At 43.8% G+C, this 25,864-nt stretch overlaps 3 protein-coding genes across 9 annotated transcripts; 1 reads left to right on the plus strand and 2 right to left on the minus strand.

The window, feature by feature from the left end:
- Positions 1–274: 274 nt before the first annotated feature.
- LOC147180997 (uncharacterized) lies at positions 275–4,112 on the minus strand. Its single transcript, XM_086076134.1, has 2 exons — positions 3,737–4,112; positions 275–1,870 (listed from the first exon to the last, which is right to left on the minus strand). Exons 1-2 carry the CDS (start codon positions 3,855–3,857, stop codon positions 849–851), a joined length of 1,143 nt encoding a protein of 380 aa, XP_085932260.1. The 5' UTR covers positions 3,858–4,112; the 3' UTR covers positions 275–848.
- Positions 4,113–5,658: 1,546 nt separating this feature from the next.
- LOC147180998 (trace amine-associated receptor 13c-like) lies at positions 5,659–7,158 on the minus strand. 4 transcript variants are annotated; one of them, XM_086076223.1, is made up of 2 exons: positions 7,078–7,158; positions 5,659–6,471 (listed from the first exon to the last, which is right to left on the minus strand). In XM_086076223.1, exons 1-2 carry the CDS (start codon positions 7,156–7,158, stop codon positions 5,659–5,661), a joined length of 894 nt encoding a protein of 297 aa, XP_085932349.1. The 4 variants fall into 4 exon arrangements, with proteins under 4 accessions (XP_085932349.1, XP_085932340.1, XP_085932330.1 ...); XM_086076214.1 differs by having other exon boundaries at positions 5,659–6,475; positions 7,061–7,158; XM_086076204.1 differs by having other exon boundaries at positions 5,659–6,475; positions 6,995–7,158.
- Positions 7,159–15,015: 7,857 nt separating this feature from the next.
- LOC147180999 (trace amine-associated receptor 13c-like) lies at positions 15,016–16,514 on the plus strand. 4 transcript variants are annotated; one of them, XM_086076235.1, is made up of 3 exons: positions 15,016–15,198; positions 15,516–15,532; positions 15,698–16,514. In XM_086076235.1, the coding sequence occupies exons 1-3, from the start codon at positions 15,016–15,018 to the stop codon at positions 16,512–16,514; spliced, it is 1,017 nt and encodes a 338-aa protein (XP_085932361.1). The 4 variants fall into 4 exon arrangements, with proteins under 4 accessions (XP_085932361.1, XP_085932369.1, XP_085932377.1 ...); XM_086076243.1 differs by lacking the exon at positions 15,516–15,532 and having other exon boundaries at positions 15,016–15,179; XM_086076251.1 differs by lacking the exon at positions 15,516–15,532 and having other exon boundaries at positions 15,016–15,113.
- The last annotated feature ends 9,350 nt before the right edge of the window (positions 16,515–25,864 follow it).

Raw genomic sequence — 25,864 nt, forward strand, 5'->3', positions numbered from 1 at the left:
GAAGCTCACGATTTATGATAATGACAAAGACTGCCCAATCTATCCCCAGTTTTAAGAGGACAAAGATGAAAATGAAGGACATTTCTGCTATTGGTTTTGTAAACGCAAGATGGAGTTTCAGTTAGTCTGTTTTTTAAACAGCATATTTGTTTTAATTTTATATCATCAGCAACAATGCAATTTTTGTTTTCGTTAACTATAACCTACCTCATTCCGAACTAAAACATGTTTCTCAAGAAAGCTGGCCCATCTGCAAATCGCTTATGTGAAGCAGTAGTTTTTACAGTGTGCTTTTAATGTTGTTTACAAAAATTGTTACAGGCAAAAAAACTAAATAATTGAAGTGTTCCATCGTTTTCTTCTGGGGTTAAGTTCCAAAAAATACCCCCAATAAATGAAATCCGCTAAGTAGCTTTATGTTTTACATTTATTATGTTTTAAGGCTGTAAAACCCCTAACCACAGTTTATACACTTTTCTCATCGAGGCATTTACATTTGATCACATTTCTCTCTTGTGTAAGCATTCTCAATGTTCAAACCTTCATAAATTTGATACAATAGGTACATTACTGTAAAAAAAAAAAAATGCAAAATTGCACACACAAAATCTGCGGTACAGCGAGGCCGCGAAAAGTGAACCGCGTTATAACGACGCAACACTGTACTTGATCTGATTGCATGTTTGAAATCACATCACATCACATAATGGTTCTTCTGTCACTAAAAATTGACTTAGCATCTAAAAAGCATCCTAAAATTCTAATTTGTATTTTATGCACAATTCAGACTTTTGCATCTGACCACTAAGTGTCCGTTTCTTGATTATTATTTTTTTTTTTTTTAAGCCTCAACGACCATTTCTACTCTGACCAGAGCATTTGTGTTTCTGGACCTGCTGTTTACTTGAGAATGTTTTAGCACAAATTGTGCAGGAAAAAGGTTTCTCTCCGGTGTGTGTTCTTTTGTGCGTTTTCAAATTACCACTTTGAGAGAATCTTTGGCCACAAACAGAGCAGGCAAAAGGTTTTTCTCCACTGTGTGTAGTTGCGTGTCTTGTTAAATCTGACTTCGTATTAAATTTTTTACCACAAATGAAGCAGGCATAACGTCTTTCTCCAGTGTGGGTTTTTTTGTGATTTCGTAAAGTTGCGCTTTGAGAAAAGCGTTTGCCACAGTCTGAGCAGGAAAAAGGTTTCTCTCCGGTGTGTATTCTTGCGTGACTTACTAAAATGGCTTTAAAAGCAAATCTTTCACCACAAACTGAGCAGACAAAAGGTTTCTCTCCAGTGTGTGTTATTGAGTGATTGTTTAAATGTGCCTTTGTGGAGAATGTTTTACCACAAACTGAGCAGACGAAAGGTTTTTCTCCAGTGTGTGTTCTTGCATGATTTTTTAAATGTGCCTTTGTGGATAATGTTTTACCACAAACTGAGCAGATTAATGGTTTTTCTCCAGTGTGTATTCTCATATGAATCTTAAAATACCACTTTGTTTTGAATTTCCCCCCACACTGATAACATTCAAAGCCTACGCGTTCATTGTCGCTATCATCATCATCGTCGTCGTCGTCAGTGTTTGTAAAGTCTGACGTGTCGTCACGATGCGCTTGCGATGGTCCACAGAGGTCTGCATCACCTTTTGTTGTTAAGCGTTGACTTGATCTGCTGCCGGGAGGCTCCGCCCCTCCGTTCTCTTCACTCTCACCCTTTTCATCATCTTCACTCTTGAAAGTGACAAATGTCAGTAATGACTTGTTTATATTTTCTTCTTCCACTTTTTCGATGGGAAAGGGCTCTTCCTCCTCCTCCTTTTTAATTTGAGGGAAATCTGCCTCCTTCTGCCAAGGACTGAGATATTTTTCACCAACATCTGCAGGACAAGACAAACACATTTAGTTTGGTTCAGTCTGATTTCATACTGTGACTTTGACATTGTGTATTACCGTTTCTTCCGTGGTGCCTTGACTAACGAGATTAAACACAAATTATTCATAATTTTGAAAATACCGCAAGAATCTAATTTTGGGTGTTTTATGATTGACGTCTACAGCAACAAATGTCAACTATTAGATTGTTTTGAATATCGCTTCCAAACTTCATTCAATCATATCAAACCGTTCTCCGAAAAAACACATCGTTTTTCAAATCGAATCACAACCTGTGTATCGAATTGGTGTCATGCCAGAGATTTCCACAATTAGTGCCATGTTGGCTGGTTGACATACACCTTATTTTTTACTATAAAAGCATTTTTGCTCAACAGCTTCTAGGTCCGATTTTTAAATACATTTAAAAAGTCGCATTTATGCAAAAATCTTTTAACCTGAATGGTTGGACCCAAGCTGTCATATGCCACCTCGCATCCCCTGTCAATTACCTTAATGATTTCTTTTCAGAGCAGATCTTTTTTCCCCCAACCTTTATTTAACAAGATAAAAAAAACATTGAGCTCAAGATCTCTATTTCAAGGGTGACCTGGCCAAGAGAGCTTTACTACGATCGCAAAAGAGGACACTTAATGGTGATAATAAATTTTCCGTGCACAAATCTTCATTTGTAATTAAGTAGGGTTTTTTTTTTGTATCTTTTGATTCCCAAATAGCTCAAGAGAGACCACTTTACACCATTTTACCTAACCCTAAATCTGAAGTTCCAAAGTTCAATATAAATTAGACAATGATGGCACAGCACTCTGTTCTGTCTCTCACTCACGCTTTGTGCATTTCGGGGGTACTTAGCTCGAGAGAAAAACAAAAACACTGTTCTTGGTCATGTGGCCTTCCATCCATCCATTTTCTGATCCGCTTAGTCCTCACAAGGTTCTCAGGGGGCTGGTGCCTATCCCAGCTGGCTTCAGGTAGTAGGCAGGGTACACACAGACGAACAAGCATTCACACTCACAATCACACCTAGGGACAATTTAGAGTGTTCAATTAACCTACCATGCATGTCTTTGGAATGTGGCAGGAAACCGGAGTACCCCGAGAAAACCCACGGAGGCACGGGGAGAACATGCAAACTCCACCCAGGAAGGCCGGAGCCTGGACTCGATCTCATGTCCTTTGCACTGGGAGGCGGTCGTGCTAACCAGTCATTCACCATGCCGCCTGTCATGTGACCTATTGACCCCAGTGTTGTATCATCGTGCCATGTTGGCTGATTGACATATGTCTTTCATTGTTTTTATTTCAACACCCCACTCATTTTTTTTAATAAACATTAGCATTTTCGCTAATAGTTTGTAGGTTGTGTGACCTATTTACCCCAAAACAGTGCTAGATCATAGCTTCATGTTGGCTGGTTGACATACACATCTTTTTCCCCATTTCAACCGTTTCCTCATTTTCAAATATCTTAATGTTGTACATATCAACGTTATAGCTCAAAACCAGGTCAATGAACCTTTACCCCACAAGAGTGCAGGATGGGTGTCACCGATATACTGTGCACACCCCTTATCCAAAGCGTAAAATTGTCTTGTAATAAATGGAGACATCTTTTACTTTTAATTATAATAACTTCTTTCACCTTAATGAAAGGAGAAGCGGCTAGGCGAGCTGACAGAGAGAAGCGTTTACGCACAATCACGCACGACGAACCTCCGCAATTGAACCTTTCTAATGAAAACTTTCGAGCTTCATAAAGGCTTTCTATGGCCATCACTGTTATACAATTATAACGGGAATGCATATACGCCAATATTTACCATGAAGCGTAAAAGGCGTAGCCTACATACCTGCTTTTTGTGGCACAACACGAGTCTCCTTGCAGCCGTCCAGCAGTTGATGGTGTTGCTCGTTCTCCTCTTTTATTCCACAAACTTGGTCCACGTACTCGGCTGTGGTTCTTGCAAACATGTTCACTCGATAAACCCAACAAGTTTTCTGATATGTTGCACAAACGCGTCTGTTAGCGGCTAGCGAACTTAGCTAAGCTAAGTCGAGAAGTTTCAACCAGTACCGAGACAATTTTATCCACAAGCGAGGATTTCATAAATGATGTCTTAGTTCTTTGAAGTAGAAACAGACGTACTAGGTTGGGCATTCAGTCCGTTCAGTACTGATTCGCGAGTGAATATTTAGCAGCGCGTGTGTACTGTTGTTATGCAAAGAAAAAAAGGGCACGGAAGTAGCTAAGAAAACAATTGACAGGGTGCGTTCGGAACTAAAACCCGAGCGCGCTCTGTTCCACTTCGAGGAACGCAGAGGCCAGCAGTCAGGACAAATGGAAACGACAAGCAAGTATGAGCAAGACGCCTGACGGCAGTTTAACAAACTCATACATCAGATGTGCGAATAGAAACAGAAACAGAATCTGTCAAGTATGTAAAAACACAGACTTGTCTCCAATAGTTTGAGCGACACTGTGTGTAGCAACAAGCAACTTCTTATGGGGTTTCATTCTGACATGTGATTGTATGTTCAGGTTCCCCCTATGATGATGAATATGCAACTGTAATATTTTGACGTGAATAAATTGAAATTTAATACGATTTCAAATTGTGAAATAAATGGATGTATGTTTTGATATTTTTAGATCCAGTCAATAAATAATGTGAGCATGTGTCAATGTGAAAATAAGAGTGAAAAACATTTGATGGCTCATAATTCAGAATTGTCTTAATTCAATGCATGGAAGTTTGGTTTCAAAAAAGAAAAAAAAATGAAAAAAAATGTACTTCATAAATTAAACACATGGTGTAAACAAATCGGTGTTAATACAATAAGTGCATAAATGCAATTTATGACGTTTACAATGTAGCTACCAAGGATCAAACCTGTGCCCAAAACAGGTAACAGAGTATTAAACACTTAGCTCAATGCACGTCGTACTTGAAAGGGAGAGCATCACCTTCTAGAAGGTATGGAGAGTGACATGCTCAGGAAAAGGTAAGGCAAATAAAAATGTAAAGTTCCAAAGTTCTGTCATCATTAGGGCAGAAGAAACAGTTATCCTCCTCAATGCCAGCTCATGGAGGTGGCATCATCAGGGAACGGCTGTTGGAGACTGGTGGACCTCAAACGGAATGGCCTGCACTTTCTCCAGTCCTGAATCCTATTTGAAAAGCTGTGGGATCAGCCAAGTTGCTGTGTAGAGGCTGGAAACTCTGCATCCCAGAACCTCAATGACCTCGATGAGGGCTGCCCTTCAAGAAGAGTGGGATGGCGTAGCAGACGTAGCAGACGTAGCAGACAATGAGTTGACTTGTGAACAGCATGGGACTTCGTTGTCAAGCTGTAATTGATGCTCAAGGGCACGTGACGAGTTATTGAGACGTTGACATTTTTCGTTGTGGTGTACCCACCATTGTTAACTTTTCTTTCAATAAATTATTTGAGATAAGGAAATCAGCAGTGCATGCTTCTACTTAAATGCCCTACTTTCATGATATATCACTGTAGCATGAACGTTCGACAATTTCCATCAATTTCACCCGAAAGCCAAATATCCCTAACTTTTTGTGAGCAGTGTATATAAAATGACTGCATAAGAGACATCACAGTGATACTCGGCAATGTTACTTCACTGCTTCATCATCTAAACAAAGTCTTATATCATAGTGGTCATAGCGGTTTCCAGTTAACTCCTATACGCCATTTCCTTCTTAAAGTCACATTCACAGAAGAGAAAACACATGATGAACATTTGAAATGGATTCTACAGTATGTTGAACTCTCTGGAACCAGGCTGCAGTATGCGCAGAGTGACAATATGCTTGACAGCTCTTCGAAACCAGGGGTAGAACAAGGCGTATATCAAGGGGTTCAGACACGAGTTGAGATAGTACAAGTACAGAGTGTATACTGAAAGCAGCTCATAGTGTGGAGAATCACGTGCGAGAGACACACAGTAATATGGAGAGAAGCAAATGATGAATATGAGAACGAGAACGCCAAGAGTCTTGGCGGCCTTCAGCTCGGATTTCTTTGCTCTGAAAGGGAGAGAGTGTTGAAGTGTGCCATGCGTCGCATGAGAGCGCATGGCTCGCGCCTGAGACACAGCAACCACAAACACTTTTGTGTACAGAATGACAATGATGCTGAGCGGAAGGGCGAAAGTCACCACCAGATCAACGACTCCTGTATTGAAATTAAAATTCACAACACACTTCCCATAGCAGGAATTGTACTTTGCTGGACGCATTATCTCATCATAATAAATGATGCCACTGTAAAAAAGCGATGAAAACCAACACAGACAAATACAAAGTCGAACTCTTTTCACAGTGACTTTGGTGTAATAAAGCAGAGGATCACAAATAGCCACGTATCGATCAACTGATATCAGCACCATGTTTCCCACCGATGCGGACGTCACTGTTAAAATTGTATACGAAAACAGTGAACACAGAATATCACCAAGAAACCAACATGATACCACCATGTAAATTTCTAACGGTACTATCTGGAAGCCCACCAGATAGTCGGCGACAGCGAGAGAGAGGAGCAGGAGGTTGGTTGGAGTGTGGAGCTGCCTAGACACACGCACACACACACACACACAAGTTTGTTTTACTATCTTTGTGGGGCCATCTTATTGACATAATATATTTCCTAGCCCTTTCCCCTAACCCCAACCATCAAAAACGATTGCCTACCCCTATTCCTTACCCTAACCTCAACCATAACCCAATTCAAACCTAAACTCTAAAACCAAGTATTGACCCTCAAAAAGAGGTTTAAACTTGTGGGGCCCAGCAAAATGGCCCCACATGGACGGGGACGCCCCACAACTCTGTGAAATCCCGAAATGTTGCCCCCCCCACACACACACACTAACCAACAAGCTGTGAAAAAAACAACAACATCTGTAAGCAGAATACATAATTTGACATAAAATAGTACTCGAATCAAGTCACAATGCACACAGTTTGTTTCCTTGAGAGAAATGAGACAATATTAACAGCTTGAGATCAACTCTGCAAAACCGGTCAAACACATAAGGGTTAGTTCTAGGGTTAGTGTTAGAGTACACCGAGAAAAAGAACACATGCCTGAAATGAGAGATTGAGATGATGACGAGCAGGTTGAGCACCACAGTGAGGACGGCAATGACGGACAACGGGACAAAGTCAACAACAGCTTGAGATGAGGGCTTCCTGCAGGAGATGTTGGGCAGCTGTGGAAAGCAGAGATCTGATTGGTCCTTGATGTCCATGGAGAAACCAAACCGGAGGTCAGGCAGTCTTCTGCCTAAAACTCTCTGTTGTCCATCTCATTTATGTCTTTCTAGTACCTCCCCCAAGCAAATCTGATTGGGTCAAAATTGTCCAAGTATGATGTCATGAATAGCACTATGCCACTACTATCAATAGTAATTTAAATACATATTAAATATAACATCCTATTCCCTATGAGGACAAGCGCATTGCATTGTCTTTAAAAAAAATGTTTTCGCTCATGCCAGCGAGTGAGATTCGGGCCAATGTTGATGCTTGACTGTCATTTTATCCGGGTCGCTTCCTTTTTTCCTCTTTTTTTGCCACCTCAGACAAAACTTGTCAGTTGTTTTGCAGCTTCTTCCAGGAAAGCAGTAATCGTGCGTCGACATTCAAATTGACTTCCATCTTTGTAACAAACGAGGAAAGGGGGAAGTGACGTATGCCATAAAGCATTCAGCACATTTGGAGTTTTTTTGTGTGGCAGTGTTCCTAGTTTCATTTTACAAACCTATTAAATAATTATTTTTTTAATTAAATGGAATGGACTGCTATTTAAATACTGCTTTTTTTTTTAGTTATTACAAGTGCTACTACTAAAAGTCCTACTATTATACTAACTCCTAAAACTTTAAGAAACATGCACATTTACGCACACACATTTGATTTTAACTTGTTTGTATTATTGAAACATTAATTTCTTAATGCCAGTAAAAAATGAAACAGACCCCCTCAGGTCATGGCAAAGGTACCATTCAACTAGTTTTAAGTCGATGTTTCATCAGAAGAGTTATGAAAATATTTTATTAAAGGTTGAAAAATTCCTTAGTGCTACTTTAATTCATACATGTGATCTAACAAAGGTTATGTGCAAAAGCTAACAATGTTTGCTGTTCATATGACTATGAAGAAAATGATTTGATTGTGTTGTTTGAAAACACAAAACTCTTGTGGGTCCACCAGACCCATGAACATTGGCTGAGTAACAGAAATTAGAACACCACACAAGGTTTAAATTCAGTTGAGTTACACAAACAAAAGCCCGCAAGGAGGCCCATTTAGGGTTCGGGTTTACGATTACGGTTAATGGTTACGGTTAAAGGCAGGCATTAGGAGTAAGGATCCAGCCACATGAGGTTGGATTACACGGGTTAGAGTCTAAAAAGGATTAGAATTAAGATGATTATGGTCCTACTGGATTTCCTGGTTTTAGGTTTGGGGGTTAGGGTGCAAGAGTCCCACTGGATGTCCTGTGGTTTGGGTGTTACAGGGTTAACAGTCCAACTGGACTGAGGTTCAAGTTTGATTGTTAAGGGATTAAGGGTCACACTTTACTGTCAAGAGACGTGTTGCCCATAAAGCAGTTTTTTTTCTAAATTAGGTACACATCTTTTAAAAACCCAAATAAGACCCTTGGGGTATCCCTTTTCTAACCTGAATATTTGGTCACATAAACACGATCGGGCCGGGGTACCTCCTTTGAGCGGAACGTAGGTGTTTTTTGTTCTGCGCATGCTCTATCCGCAAGTATTATTTTTCTCCAAGAACAACTTGTATGTGCAGGCGGCCATCTTACATTGCCAGTCGCTGAACCAGCTTAACTGGAGACGGAGAAAATGCTACATGGCAACGCAGCAGAGAACCACACGTTTGAATCGAGGAGGAAACGACTTTATTAGTGTGGTGAGCGACATGAATATACGTTCATTTATTTTATTGACGGTAGAAAGTTAAAAGCGGAAATAACTTCTATTTGCGTAATACAAATGACGTTTTCCGTGCGTCTCGGTTTAGATCAAGATAATATGTGAGTAACTCCATCTGCTCATGCATGTAAACTGGTTTTCGCCAGTGTTTCAGAAACCAGAATTTTGACCTTAATCACAATATTGACTGCATTTAAACAGAGTCTCTCTTTAATAAACCCACAATAAAGTCTCAAGAATATATTTCCAAAAAGACACAGGAAGTCTAGCAGCTTGATACAAAATGGCCACTTTTGGGTCATTCTTACCATTTAGATGTTCCTTTCGTCCGATTGTTACCAAATTTGAACCACAATCTGTGACTCTAAATTGGGCTTTTGTCATATACTGTGCAGGGGAAGCATGGCAGCAAAGTTAGAAAAAAAAATCAAAGATGCTTTTTTTATGGATTATGTTCCATTCATGGCAAAAAAATAAAAAATTAATAATCACGCAGGGCTCTATAAAATGAATAAATTGAACCAGATTCAAGTATTGTGAGTTGAGCGGTTTCTAAGGAAAAGTATCTCAGGATGGGAAAACATCCTGTGGACAGTTTATTCATTGAATGGCAAAATTGTTGTAAGCTATTCAAATGTATCCGTTGTTGATCTTTGCCTTTGTTGAAGTTGACTAAAGCGCCTCGTATGTCCCAGGAGGACGTCCTCACAGGCTACAACGATCTTATGTTTTTGTTGTCGCGTCACACCTTGGCCCATTAGCGTGTAATGATGACAGCGGCTTGCAATTAGAGGTGTGAAAACAACACAACAACACATGAGGCAATGTTTGTGTTTCTCCGAGCTTGTTTTTCAACAGGACTGACAAATTGACCTTGCAATTACTTCTGGGAATAAGATCATACGAATGACATATGATATCATTACTGTCATTAAATATTGTTTACTCCCATGCTCCTCTAGCAACGCTATTAAGTATTTGTGGGTGATGTATTCCCTTCCTACTACCTCGAGCATGAAGTTATTATGGTGGTTATCTGGTGTGGTCCTGCCTGAGGTGACCCAGGTTAAGAGGGTCGAGCCACAATCGAGCATGCTAGCCAGCAGGCTTGCTAACCCGGGTGAAACGTTTTGTTACACAGCTTGAGTTGGCATCCATTAGAGATCCACATTGCTCAGACTCAGTAGGATTAAGCGTGGGTTGATTGGTCATGTCTGTAGAGTGAGTCGCAAAGGTGAAATTATCATGCCACTAATTTATTGTGATGACTCCTGAAAAGGGAAAGTTGCTTTTCTTAGGAAAAGGTGGAATAAAATGAGTCTTGTTTTTTTCCCTAACCACAGCAACCTGGTAACCCATTTCTTGGTAGCTTGAACTGATCAATATGGGTAGTTTTTACTCATTGTTGGATCAAAATTTTGAGTGTCAAATTCATAAAATAATATAAATAACCCAGCATTGGCTCTGTCTCTCCTCCCAGTGGTAGGTTATTAACTATTTCACCTAATTCGGGTTATTTTTGACCCAGCAGCTTTAAGAATGAGCCAAACTGTAAACATTAACCCGGAGCCAAACCACTACCCAAAACCCAACTCTGGGTTCCTTCTGGTGCATGACCTGCATGACCACCCTCTAGTGGATGGACTCTATAATTAAAGTTGCCACTTATCCGTTTTCCACGGATTTGTTCTCTTTTTTTACCAGCTGTCCTGGGAAAATAAAAACCTCCCCCGGGACACAATTTGTCCCAATTTTTTAGGAAGAATCGAATCAAAATCTAATTTGATTTCCTTAATTCTGTAGTTTGAAAATGCCCCTGTGCTACTGTGAAACGGCGGTGCCGGCGGTGGCACAGTTCCGTAGGTGCACTTTGGATTACCGTAACTCTGGCACAGTTTGTGCTATCTGAAAAATTCCATTGGTGACTGAAAGCTAAGTTCTTGCGCCTTACAGAAAAAGTAACGTAATTACGGTATTTTCAGTTCTCCTCTCAGGGAAGTGAGTCTCAACGAAAGAGTGCAAAGAGAAACAGCGGGATTTTCAGACATTTCAATTTGAACAAAAAATGTTAACAAGAAGGTATTTATATCGACACTTGTATCACATGGTGGCTTTTTATAGAACTTTATCTGTGACTTTGTAGCACGTACGTAATTGTAGGTGACGTTTTTCTAGAATAGTTATACGGTGCCACGTCGCGTTTGTATCACGTTGCTTTTTAGAACATATGCCTTGTTTGTAGTTTACAGTGTGTGTGACTAGCTGAATATTCCACTTTGTTTTGTGATGAGGGACATACATTGCACTACAGTCTCCCTCTCTCTCTCGCTCTCTCTGACTGAGGGGGAAAAAATCTCAGTTTTGATATACTTTTGATACTTTATTGGCTTACAGCAAATAAACCGCATCCTATAGTTGCTGACCAGCTTTTTGCATGACTCGGCTGATATTTTGTCAGGGCAAATCGTTACTGTGATATAAAATAACCTATATCGTGATGGAAGATATTTTCCATATCGCCCAGCACTGCTGAAGACTCTTACTAGTGCCCTCGGCGTCCACTGAAAAGCATGTGAGGATTGGATGAAGAGAAATGGATTAAGTGGGGGATGCAATCTCAGACAGGCTGAAAAACAAATGGCTGCCTGAGATTGCATCCCCTTGTATCTCTAGTCAGGAGTAGGGATGGGAATCCAAAACTGGTTCTTGTTGAGAACCGGCTACCAGTGTTTCAATTCGTTGGCATTGTTTGCCGTTTTTCCTAACGATTCCCTTATCGGTTCCGTGTGGGACGATGACCTCACAACGCGCGCATCATTTCCGTGCACGTCGAGCAACAAACATGGCGCCAAGCTTGAGTGTTTGTTGACATCTTCCAAGAATAGCTAACAAAAGGCCAACTTGCAATATTTGCAAATTGGATATTTCCTCTAAGGGAGGAAACGCTATCACTACGCAAACACATTTGCACACACAGCATGCTATTAACGTCTGTCGTGCTTGTGAGCGCTCCGGGGTCCGTGAGGGATCAACCCAGCAGCAATGGCCACCAGCAATGCAAGCGTTCTCTCCTATCAACACTCCAGGTACTGGTAGTAACTATATTAGCGCCCGTTTGCTTTTATGTGAAACGTGCCGTTTAGTAACTGTTAATGTTAAAGCCCGTATCTCACTAAACGGCGCTGGCTTGCGAAGGTAAATGCCGCGGCCCGCGATTATTGTATTTTTCTCCATTTGGGTTAATTCAAGGTTGCAAAACGTGCAAAGACATACAGAACAAATCACGACATAAAAGCAACACTCACTACATTCTGAATCTGCTCACGAGAGTCACACACCAGTCTAACTCAATAATCTAGGTTTATTTTCAAATCTTTTTTTCTTTTCCTTTTTTTCTGGGGAACCCTTTGAGTCCTCAAATGTGGACCTCTTAAAACTTCACTGTTGGGTTTGTAAGGCCATGTTACCTTTAAACATGTCTCTTGTTTACAGATACAACTAAGACATAAAAAAGTGGATGCTTATCTTTGTTTATTGTTTATTCATCTTATTTTTCCAAAAATAGAATTAATAAGAGAATCGTTATGCAGAATTGAATCGTTATGCAGAATCGAATCGTTACGCAGAATCGAATCGTTATGCAGAATCGAATCGTTACGCAGAATCGAAAACGGAATCTGAATCGTAAAAATCTTATCAATTCCCATCCCTAGTCAGGATGGTCATAAAGCCACAAAACTCACCCTGAATAATCTTAATAGTCCCCTCGGTTTCTACTGAAAATGGTACATTATTCTATATAGCACTTTTCCACTTTACATGTTTGACTACTCATTAACCTGCTGATGTCGCAGCATTAAGAGCAACTGGGGGTCAACATTCGAGATGCTACATTTCACTCTCTTTGGTAAAAGCATCACAGGATTCGACTCCAATGCTTCCCATCTCACAAAAAAAAGCTTTCCAATCTTAAACTTCAGGATTTATATATATATATTTTTATATATATATATATATATATATATATATATATATATATATATATATATATATATATCTCAGAGCGGCTTCTTCCTCTGACTCGCATGGAACTTCTAGAAAGTTCCCTCTTTCGAGCGAATGAAAGATGATGCAATTTAATGTGCGAGGCGTTCACAGCAAATAGGAAAAACCAGTATCAATCGGAAGACATCACGTTAAATGAAAAATAAAGATACACAAAATAAAAGTCATGTCAAACCTTCGGTTACACAACCACACAACCACTGAACCACAACGCGCCATGAAAAACATGAGGATTGGACAAACAAAAATAGATTTTTGCTATCTCAGGCAGGATGAAAAAAATGGTTGCCTGAGATTGTATCCCAATGTATCTCTGATCAGGAGGGCCATAAAGCCAAAAAAGTCACCCTTTATACTCATACTTGTACCATCCATATATGATGAAAAGCACATGAGGATTGGACAAACAGAAATTGTTGGCGCAGCCATGCCATAGGACTTGGAAGTGCCGGCTGCCTGAGATTGCATCCCCATGTAACTCTGGTAAGGAGGGTCACAGAGCCACAAAACTCGCCCTGAATACTCTTACTAGTTCTCTCGGTGTCCACTGAAAATCATGTTTGGATTGGGCAAACAGAAAAGGATTTGCGGTGATACAATCTCAGGCAGGGTGATCAAAATGGCTGCCTGAGATTGCATCCCCATGTACCTCTGGTAAGGAGAGTCATAGAGCCACAAAATTCACCCTTTATACTCATACTCGTACCATCTATATATGATGAAAAGCACATGAGGATTGGACAAACAGAAATTGTTGGCGCAGCCATGCCATAGGACTTGGAAATGCCGGCTGCCTGAGATTGCAACCCCATGTAACTCTGGTAAGGAGGGTCACAGAGCCACAAAACTCACCCTGAATACTGTTAGAGGATAAGCTTTTTCCTCCGCGTGTTAATTTCGGGTAGTGAGAATGTTGGTTATCTGAATACAGGCTGGAGACAATGAACAGTTCCTTCAAAGCTTTTATTTCTACAGAATATTCCGGGCACAAGTGAGTTACAGACAATGGCTGTAGCTTCTCACAAGTATGAAGTTACAGAGAACTTACAACATTCTTATACTATCTTGAAGGGCGGTACCACAAAGTTTCCAGTAAACAGTTCAACAAAGTTAACCGGACGTGCGATAACATTCAAGGACACTATTCAGACACAGAACAAAGCTCTTTTGAGGAATAGAGGAAGTTATGCAGTCCTGACTACACCTGGCAGAGATAGCGATATCACTCAAGGCGAGGATATATCCGCAGAACAAAGCTCTACTGAGGAAATGAGGAAATTAAAACAGTTATGACTAAATCTGGGCAGAAGACACACTTCAATACTCTTACTAGTTCTCTCGGTGTCCACTGAAAATCATGTGTGGATTGGGCAAACAGAAAATGATTTGCGGTGATACAATCTCAGGCAGGCTGATCAAAACGGCTGCCTGAGATTGCATCCCCATGTACCTCTGGTAAGGGGTCATAGAGCCACAAACCTCACGCTGCATACTCTTACGAGTCCGCTCTGTAGCTTGAACTCATGAGTGTGGGTAGTTTTTACCCATATTACTTTTGGATCAAAATTTTGACGTAACGTGACAAATCCTCAATCCAATGCACGGGAAGATTCCGCAATGATTCCAAATGTTAAGATTCTGAAAATAGCCTAATCTTAAAATTAACTCTTAATTTGAAGTGCACATGCAGCCAGCAGAAGGATGCCAGAAAAGTTATGTGCAACCTTTTTGTTCTTCCAGTTCCAGTTTAGAGGTGAGCACCAGCTCTATGGAACATCTGGAGACATTTGAGGGAGGACTGGCTGACTCCAAAGTAAAATATATGATCGTATAACAACAAAAAAGAAGAAAAAAAACATTAAACATTAAAACATTTTAGACCATATTTAATAGGATGTTATATTTAATATGTATTCAAATTACTATTGAGAGTAGTGTCTGGGGCATGGTGCTAATCATGACATCATACTTGGACAATTTTGACCCAATCAGATTTGTTTGGGGGAGGTACTAGAAAGACATAAATGAGATAGACAACAGAGAGTTTTAGGCAGAAGACTGCCTGACCTCCGGTTTGGTTTCTCCATGGACATCAAGGACCAATCAGATCTCTGCTTTCCACAGCTGCCCAACATCTCCTGCAGGAAGCCCTCATCTCAAGCTGTTGTTGACTTTGTCCCGTTGTCCGTCATTGCCGTCCTCACTGTGGTGCTCAACCTGCTCGTCATCATCTCAATCTCTCATTTCAGGCATGTGTTCTTTTTCTCGGTGTACTCTAACACTAACCCTAGAACTAACCCTTATGTGTTTGACCGGTTTTGCAGAGTTGATCTCAAGCTGTTAATATTGTCTCATTTCTCTCAAGGAAACAAACTGTGTGCATTGTGACTTGATTCGAGTACTATTTTATGTCAAATTATGTATTCTGCTTACAGATGTTGTTGTTTTTTTCACAGCTTGTTGGTTAGTGTGTGTGTGTGGGGGGGCAACATTTCGGGATTTCACAGAGTTGTGGGGCGTCCCCGTCCATGTGGGGCCATTTTGCTGGGCCCCACAAGTTTAAACCTCTTTTTGAGGGTTAATAGTTGGTTTTAGAGTTTAGGTTTGAATTGGGTTATGGTTGAGGTTAGGGTAAGGAATAGGGGTAGGCAATCGTTTTTGATGGTTGGGGTTAGGGGAAAGGGCTAAGAAATATATTATGTCAATAAGATGGCCCCACAAAGATAGTAAAACAAACTTGTGTGTGTGTGTGTGTGCGTGTGTCTAGGCAGCTCCACACTCCAACCAACCTCCTGCTCCTCTCTCTCGCTGTCGCCGACTATCTGGTGGGCTTCCAGATAGTACCGTTAGAAATTTACATGGTGGTATCATGTTGGTTTCTTGGTGATATTCTGTGTTCACTGTTTTCGTATACAATTTTAACAGTGACGTCCGCATCGGTGGGAAACATGGTGCTGATATCAGTTGATCGATATGTGGCTATTTGTGATCCTCTGCTTTATTACACCAAAGTCACTGTGAAAAGAGTTCGACTTTGTATTTGTCTGTGTTGGTTTTCATCGTTTTTTTACAGTGGCATCATTTATTATGATGAGATAATGCGTCCAGCAAAGTACAATTCCTGCTATGGGAAGTGTGTTGTGAATTTGAATTTCAATACAGGAGTCGTTGATCTGGTGGTGACTTTCGCCCTTCCGCTCAGCATCATTGTCATTCTGTACACAAAAGTGTTTGTGGTTGCTGTGTCTCAGGCGCGAGCCATGCGCTCTCATGCGACGCATGGCACACTTCAACACTCTCTCCCTTTCAGAGCAAAGAAATCCGAGTTGAAGGCCGCCAGGACTCTTGGCGTTCTCGTTCTCATATTCATCATTTGCTTCTCTCCATATTACTGTGTGTCTCTCGCACGTGATTCTCCACACTATGAGCTGCTTTCAGTATACACTCTGTACTTGTACGATCTCAACTCGTGTCTGAACCCCTTGATATACGCCTTGTTCTACCCCTGGTTTCGAAGAGCTGTCAAGCATATTGTCACTCTGCGCATACTGCAGCCTGGCTCCAGAGAGTTCAACATACTGTAGAATCCATTTCAAACATTGAACTTGAAAAAAAAGATTGTGTTTTCTTCTATGAATGTGACTTCCATCTATCCATCCATTTTCCAAACCGCTTACTCCTCACAAGGGTCGCAGTGGGTGCTGAAGCCTATTCTAGCTGTCTCCGGGCAGGAGGCGGGGTACACCCTAAATTGGTTGCCAGCCAAACTCAGGGCACACATAGACGAACAACCATTCGTACTCACAATCACTCTTAGTGACAATTTAGATTGTTCAATTTCTTTGCCACACATGTTTGTGGAATGCGGGAGGAAATTGGAGTAGCTGGAGAAAACCCACAACATGCAAACTCCACCCAGGAGCCTGGAATCAAACTCACGACCTCTGCTCTGCGAGGTGGACATGCTAACCAGTCATCCACTGTGCCACCCCTGAATGGGATTTTATGAAAGAAACTGATTACAGGAAACGTGATTTACTGTCATGAATATTGTCAAGTTGCCTTGTTAAAGGTGCACACTATTACGACTACTACTCACTATAGTGTCATATGTTGTTTAGATGAAGCAATGTGTCACTGTGATCATGTGTTTGTTGTGCAGTCATAATTGTTTGAATAATAATCAAGTCGTTTTGCTAAATGCTTCACTGAGAGGCCGCAGAATGAACTGTACTTCCTGGTTAAGTGGCTCTTTTTTCACTCACACAATTTCACTGGTTCATGTTGGTTTAAAAAAAAACATGAATAATAAATGAATAAAATATGTAACTATATCACATTGTTTGTTTTCTATATGTTTTATTTGCTTTTATTTTCACTTTGTTTTACTCTACTTTCTGCTGCCAAATCAGAATTGCAATTGAGAATCTGTTGCCTTACTTGCAAAAATAAAGGCTGAATAAATAAAATGAAAAATGGCAACAAAACGCACCCACGCAGGGGCGTACACCCCCCCCCCCCCCACACACACACACGCATTGAATGCAGGTTACAAATACATGGCACTCTTACACACCTCATGACAATAATAAATGTTCTTTTTGTTATATATGTTTATAGGTTATATGTTATTAACAGCTCATTCGTCATAAAATGACTTTGTTTAATTCATTTGTTTTATTGAAACTAACCAAGAAACCAGTTATTTAAACTCATTAACTTAACTACAGTTTGTTACACATCTTTAACACGAGTACCATTATATAATCATTTATGATTCATTTTGCGGTGAACACCTGCATAGATAAAGGACCGCATGTCACATCTCATTAAATACATTAAGTCACTGTCTATCTGGTTTCATTACAATCAATAAAATAAAATTGCAGCCTGGCTGTTTTGTATAGAACGTCTCCTTTTCTTGCCTCTTTGTCAGCATTGAGGTTGAAGGACTCGATTTAGAAAGTATTTATGTAGAACGGGATGTTAAGAACGATATAAATTCTTACGTCGTCAAGAGGAGTGGTGCGCACCGAGAAATACAAGCGCGAAAGTAGTTGAGTAACGGCGTCAATTAGCCGTAGCTAAGCTAACGCAGGATGGCTGCTTTACGACCGGGCCAGTATGACGGCAGCACCCCATGGAAAACATTTCTGCACAGGTTCGAGAGCTGCGCAGAGGCAAATCATTGGTCGGAAAAGACAATGACAACACAATTGAAATTCTGTTTAGTTGGAGCAGCAGGCGCCATTGTCCGCCGTAACCCGCACTCAGGGAAGTGGGATTATTACCCAGTAAATTCATCCAACACATGCCCTCAATGTCAAACCAAGGCAAAGACTTTAAAAAGAGTGCCACAACTGTCAAGGCCGGGGACATATTAAAAAACAGTGTCCTTCTTCTCGGAAACCCACCAAGGCTTTAATTTTGAGCAGCAACCCGGGTGACAGCCCTGAGCAATTTATGCTTCACCTTAAATCTCAAAACGAGGAAATGTGCATCGCTGTGAATCTTTACGAATTAAAAGTGTGTGCCGTCTTGGACAGTGGGGCCCGAAGAAGCGTACTGCCGCTGCACTATTATAACGGCATCCGTCCTGACGTGAGGCCACCTTTGCAACCGTTGGCTGTCGAAACTCTGGTGGGGGTGGGGCCAGGAGAGGTGCCCGTGTTGGGTGAGGCCCAAATACCCATTGAGCTCAGCAACCGTCAAGTGACCATTGAGTTTGTGGTGGCAGACATATCTGGCAACGAACTGCTGCTAGGGCATCCCTTTCTCGCTGGAGACGAAGCCCACCTTGATTTGATCGCATTGTCCTGTTTGGCGAGGAAGTATCCCACCACCAAGCTGAAGTCCGCCCAAAGTCAAAGGCGGTGAGAGTATCCAGAACTGTTGTTGAACCGGAGCAGGAGTTTATGGTGAAGCGTGATGTAAATTTAGGTGTGGCGACCATAGACAACATGATTTTAAGTCCTACAAAAGGTTTTGTTGAGGAACACAAAGTCCTCGTTGCCCAGCCTAACGAGATCGTCCCCATTCGACTATTCAACCCGGGCAACAAAGCTGTGACTATTAAAGAAGGACCCATTGCCGGGCTCCTACAACCAGCCGAGGTCATGCAACCTCCCAGTGTACACCCAGCCAGTGACACACCCTCTAGCCCACCGGTGGTCCCTCAGCACCTGCAAGAGCTCTTTGCCCAGAGTTCCACGGACCTCACTTACTGTGACCAGCTCCAACTTAAACGTCTACTGGGCACTTATGGACATGTGTTTTCCACAGGGCCCACTGACTTAGGCCGAACCAGTCTTGTCCAGCACGTCATTGTGACTCGTCATGGAGCTCCAGTTAAGCAACCGCCCAGGAGGATGGCGGGAGAAAAGCAGCAACATGCCGACCAGCAGGTCTGCGACTGCGGAGCGGTGTTGCCCGACATAGCCATAGCAACTGTGCGTCACCCATTGTTATGGTGCGTAAAAAGGATGGGACGTACCGTCTTTGCATCGACTACAGAGCCCTTAACGACCGTACCATAACTGATGCGTATTCGCTGCCCTGTATCCAGGATACACTGGACACACTCTCTAATGCCAAATGGTTCCGTATGCTAGACCTTGCTTCGGGCTACTGGCAAGTAGAGTTGACCCCAAGAGCACGCAAAGCCGCTGCCTTTTGTACGAGGACAGGCCTCTGCAACGCTCCGGCCACGTTCCAAAGGTTGATAGACCGTGTGCTGGCTGGCATGCAGTGAGAGACCTGCTTGGTCTATTTAGACAATGTCATTGTACTGGCCAAGGACGTGGCTGAGATGCTTCAGCGGTTGAGTAAGGTGTTTGACAGGCAAGCTAACTTGAAACTGAAACCGGCTAAATGTTGCCTCTTCCGACGCCAAGTTGCGTACCTTGGCCACATAGTATCTGAGCACGGTGTGGCCACTGACCCCAGCAAAGTCCAGAAAGTTCAGACGTGGCCCACCCCGACATCGATCCAGGAGGTCAGACGATTCATTGGTCTGGCCTCGTAAACTACAGTCGTTTTGTAAAAGACTTTGCATTGATTGCTGAACCCCTGCACAATTTGACAAAGAAAAATACTCGCTTCCGGTGGCACACCGAACACCAAGCAGCTTTCAATGTACTCAAGTGTCGCCTCACCTCAACGCCCATCCTTGGCTATCCCCTTGACTGTGATGAGATGATTTTGGACACTGATGCAACTGATGCAAGTGATGCTGGTCTCAGGGCTGTACTGCAGCAGGGTGTCGAGCGTGTGCTGGCTTATGGCAGTCGCAAGTTGGCTAAAACTGAACAAAATTACTGCACCACAAGACGTGAACTACTAGCCATTGTGGATTTCACATCCCATTTCCGCCAATATTTCATGGGACAACGTTTCAAGGTGCACACAGACCACAGCAGCCTACGGCGGCTAACAAGGGTGAGAAAACCAGAGGGGCAGCTGGCTCGACGGCTCGAGAAGCTTGCTGAATACGATTTTGAGATCGTCCACCGTCCTGGTCGTGTGCACTCCAATGCAGATTGCCTCTCCAGAAGGCCCTGGCGCCAGTTCTGCACATGTTAAATGCAAGAGCCATTTTCGCACTCAAAGAGTGTCACCCATCAGGGGATCCAGTGTGAATTGGACTCTGAGTGCCGTTCCCCTTTGTTGAGTCCAGTGGGGGTAGAGGATCGACCCACCTCCATAGTGTTGGGTATAGTGGGGGTTAGTCAGAGCACCCCTACACCCAACACCAATACTTTAGATGAAGACACGAACACTAATGTACACATAGTAAAAATGAAAAAATATATATATGCGACTGATACCCCTGATACTGCGCCTTTGTTTCCTGGCTGGACCATGGGAGAGCTGAGCCAAGCTCAGGACGCAGATGCTGACATTGCACCCATACGCGCCAGGATGAGGGCCAGCAGCTTGGACTACAGTTGCGCCATGCAGCCCAGCCGGTAAAACGTACTGGTCTCAATGGAAACTACTCTACTTCAGAGATTAGGTTCTGGTTCGTCGCTTTTACTGCCTAGACGACAACCAATTATACCCACAAATTCTGCTGCCACGCAAGCTACAACCCAAAGTGATGAAACAGATGCACGACGGAGCCGTTGGGTGGACATTTTGGTGTAGAGCGGACTGTGGCCAGACTACAAACACGATACTACTGGTACCACATGAGAGAGGATGTCGCCCTGTGGTGTCGGACCTGTACCAGTTGTGCGTCTAGGGCCCGCCCACTCTAAAGACCGCAAACTCCAATGGGAACTGTAAGAGTGGGAGCCCCAATGGAGCGCATTGCCTTTGACATTATGGGACCACTTAATGAGACTGAGCGCGGAAACCGGTACGTGCTTGTGATTCAAGACTATTTCACGAAATAGATGCAGGCGTTTCCAATCACTGATGAGCGAGCCGTGACTGTCGCTGAAGTTGTCGCATCCGAGTGGGTGTGCCGTTACGGGATACCTCACGCACTGCACAGCGACCAAGGACGCAATTTTGAATCTGAGGTATTGCAAGGAATGTGCAGCTTGTTTGGTATCGATAAGACTCACACTACACCATTCAAACGGCCAGGTTGAACGTATCAACGCCACACTTCAAAAGATCCTGGCCACCTCCGCAGACCGTTGTCATTAGGACTGGGACCTCATGGTCCCTTACGCCATCATGGCCTACAGGATGACCAAGCACAGTGGCACCGGATTCACGCCCAACTTCATGATGTTTGGCCGAGAAGTGAGCGAACCAGTGGACCATGTTGCAGGGTTGCCTCCCGACCCGGAGAAACAACCATCGGGTCCAGAGTACGTACAACAGATGCGCGAACGGCTGGAGCTAGCCCATACAATCTCCGAGAAGCTCTGGGTGAGTCGGTTACACGCACAGAGAGACAATATGACAAAAACTGCTGTCACACCCAGTACAAGATTTGAGATCCTGTGTGGTATCTTGTGAAAGGTACTCGCCAAGTCAAGAACAGAGTGAAGAAGTTCCTCCCGTCATATGAAGGGCCGTTCTTTGTCCTGGGACAATCGGACGACCAAGTGTATTGCATCCAGAAGAACCCAAGATCCAAAGTGAAAGTGGCTCACCATGATCAGCTCAAGCATTACCGCTGTCGCGAGCCCGTGGACAACACCTGGGTTCTGGATCAAGCCTCAAGATGGACACCCACAGAGGTTCTGCCGCCAGCTGTAGTGGATGGCCCAGCAGACAGTGATTTAGGGTTGTGTAGTTTGTTCTCGACTGCGCTTGATGATGGTCCTAGCATCATCACCCCGTCTGCATCTGACCCCGCTCCAGGCGTGCTCATGCCACCCACCCCTTTCCATGTTGATTAATGAGGATGGTGGGGGGGCGGTGGGTGAGTCACACCAGTGGGGTCCGCAGGTTCAACGACCGACACGCCAACGTAGGTCGCCCAATCGTTATGGTACCTGGGTCACCTAGGTAACGTAAAAGGACATTTGATTGTTCCAGGTAGTTTTATTCAAGGCCTTGGGTTAATTTTGCAACTTTTCTAGTGTTTTGTCATTACAGCATATGTTGTTACAGAGCTACAATTTCATGGTTTTGCTACTTTGTAAAAAAAAAAAAAAAAAATCACTGTCAGTACTGTCTACACATTTGATGATACACACTGTAATTTGCTATATGTGCCTTATTCCTAGATTTTGCTGGCGTTAACGCCTAGCACCTTTTGTTGATTACCAGAGTGTAATTTAGTTTCTTCCCTTAGGGCACTATAGTCATTGTAAATGAGTATGTGTCGTGTGCTTGAGCCTCATATTGTCACTAAGCTATTTTCCGTTTTACCTTACTGTGCCTAAGGTATTGTTAACACAATTTTCCTTGTGATAGCCAATCTTACTGATGATGTGGTTTAATTTGTGCATTACTGTGCTGGAGTGGTATTATTCCATTACCATCCAGTGGGGGTCGTGTTGCGGTTGCTTGTGTGCGAGTGAGTGCGAATGCATGTGCGAGAAGAGAGGGAGAGAAGGGTGCAAAATGCGAGAGTGGAGATCGATTAGGGTACGCGATGGAGGAGATAAAAAGTGTATAAAACATCATAACAAAGTAAGACTGCAGTGCGACTCTCTGTGTCCCGGTGATTCCTTTACGACGACGTGCAGCGGGAGTTACCACCGGGAGCGACTCCGGCCCTGGAGGGAAACTAAACTAATGGTGTGATAGTTATTTGAGAACCTGCTTTTAGCCCCTATTGACCCACTCAGTGAAGAAAGATCCTACCCGTCCGTGTCCTTCCTTGGTCCGACTCCCAGTAAAGCGCACACATTCAGCCAAATATTAAGCACTTAAATAAACTTCAGCGTGTCCCCCATTAGACTGCATTCGTTTTCAATAAAAAGTTGGTAGCAGGCTACTAGCCGGCCTACCCATAATGCACTGCGCTGCTGAGGTGCACACTTTGTTTATAAAAGGAGAGAGAAATGGCTGAAAGCAATCAATCAGCAGCCGGCCCCCGTCTTGGCTCCACAGAAGCCAGTCACTGGTCTTCGTCGGCCTAAAGTTCAAGCAACCGCTCAGCTGCTGCAGCCCCTGGTAGGGATGATAAACCGGTTCTTGTTGAGAACCGGGTCCCAGTGTTTCAATTCCTTGGCATCGTTTGCCATTTTTGCTAACGATTCCCTTATCAGTTCCGTGTGGGGACGATGACGTCAGCACGCACGCGACATTTCCGTGCGCGACGAGCAACAAACACGGCGCCACGCTCGAAAGTTTGTTGACATCTTCCATGAAAAGCTAACAACAGGGCAACTTGCAATATTTGCAAATTGGATATTTCGTTTAATGGAGGAAATACTACCACGATGCAAGAGCATTTGCACACACAGTATGCGATGAGTGACTGTCGTGTTTGTGAGCACTCCGGAGTCCGGAGGGATCAACACAGCAGCAGTGGCCGCCAGAAATGCAAGCGTTCAGGTACTGATATTAACTATATTAGCGCCAGTTTGCCTTTATGTGAAACGTGCCGTTAGTTACTAACTGCTAATGTTAAAGCCCATGTCTCACTGAACGGCGCCGGCTTGCGAGGGTAAACGCCGCGAGTGTTTTCATCAGGGTTCATTCAAGGTTGCAAAAGGTGCAAAGTTATACAGAACAAACCATGACTTCCAAACATTCTGATTCTGCTCATAGGCAACTCACAGGAGTCACATACCAGTCTACTTCTGAGGAAGGAGGAGTTTTTGAGTGCTCATTTCATGGAGTTTAAAAAAAGTTACAAAATAATCTAGATTGTATTTTGTAAATTTCTACAGAAGATAGGGGAAGGGCTGGGGAGGCGGGGGACGTTGAGTCCGAGTGGACCATGTTCCGCGCTTCCATTGTTGAAGCGGCCGATCGGAGCTGTGGCAGTAAGGTGGTTGGTGCCTGTCGGGGCGGCAATCCTCGAACCCGCTTGTGGACACCAGCGGTAAGGGATGCCGTCAAGCTGAAGAAGAAGTCCTATTGGGCCTTTTTGGCCTGTGGGACACCGGAGGCTGCTGACAGGTACCGGCTGGCCAAGCGGAATGCGACTTCGGCGGTCGCTGAGGCAAAAACTCGGACATTGGAGGAGTTCGGTGAGGCCATGGAGAACGACTTCCGGACGGCTTTGAGGAAATTCTGGTCCACCATCCTGCATCTCAGGAGAGGAAAGCAGTGCGCCATTAACACTGTGTAGAGTGGAGATGGGGTGCTGTTGACCTCGACTCGGGACGTTGTGAGTCGGTGGGGAGAATACTACGAAGACCTCCTCAATTTCACCGACACGCCTTCCTTTGAGGAAGCAGGGTCTGGGGACTCTGAGGTGGCCCCCCCTATCTCTAGGGTCGAAGTCACTGAAGTGGTTGGAAAGCTTCTCGGTGGCAGGGCCTCGGGGGTGGATGAGGTTCGCCCGGAGTTCCTAAAGGCTCTGGATGTTGTGGGGCTGTCGTGGTTGACACGTCTCTACAACATCACGTGGACATCAGGGACAGTGCCTCTGGATTGGCAGACCTGGGTGGTGGTTCCCCTTTTTAAGAAAGGGGATTGGAGGGTGTGTTCCAACTTTAGAGGGATCACACTCCTCAGCCTCCCAGGTAAGGTCTATTCGGGGGTGCTGAAGAGGAGGGTCCGTCGGGAAGTTGAATCTCGGATTCAGGAGGAGCAGTGTGGTTTTCACCGATTCTGTTCATAACTTTTATGGACAGAATTTCTAGGCGCAGCCGGAGTGTTGAGGAGGTCCGGTTTGGTGGCCTCAACATTGCATCTCTACTTTTTGCAGATGATGTGGTGCTGTTGGCTTCTTGTGTGAAGCGGTTGGGATGAGGATCAGCACCTCCAAATCCGAGACCATGGTCCTCAGTCGGAAAAGGTTGGAGTGCCCTCTCTGGGTCGGGGATGAGATCCTGCCCCAAGTGGAGGAGTTCAAGTATCTTGGGGTCTTGTTCACGAGTGAGGGTAGGTTAGAGCAGGAGATCGACAGACGGATCGGTGCAGCGTCTGCAGTGATGTGGACGCTGTATCGGTCCGTTGTGGTGAAGAAGGAGCTGAGCCGAAAGGCAAAGCTCTCGATTTACCGGTCGATCTACGTTCCTGCCCTCACCTATGGTCACGAGCTGTGGGTCGTGACCGAAAGAACAAGATCCCGGATACAAGCGGCCGAAATGAGTTTCCTCCGCAGGGTGGCCGGGCTCTCCCTTAGCGATAGGGTGAGAAGCTCGGTCATCCGGGAGGGACTCAGCGTTGAGCCGCTACTCCTCTACGTTGAGAGGAACCAGTTGAGGTGGCTCGGGCATCTGGTTCGGTGCCTCTTGGGCGCCTCCCTGGGGAGGTGTTCCGGGCCTGTCCTACCGGCGGGAGGCCCCCGAGGACGACCCAGGACACGCTGGAGAGACTACGTCTCACGGCTGGCTTGGGAACGCCT

Source organism: Leptonotus elevatus, chromosome 1 (genome assembly GCF_054856555.1).
Source record: "Leptonotus elevatus isolate MCC_2025b chromosome 1, RoL_Lele_1.0, whole genome shotgun sequence".
Lineage (NCBI taxonomy): Eukaryota > Metazoa > Chordata > Actinopteri > Syngnathiformes > Syngnathidae > Leptonotus > Leptonotus elevatus.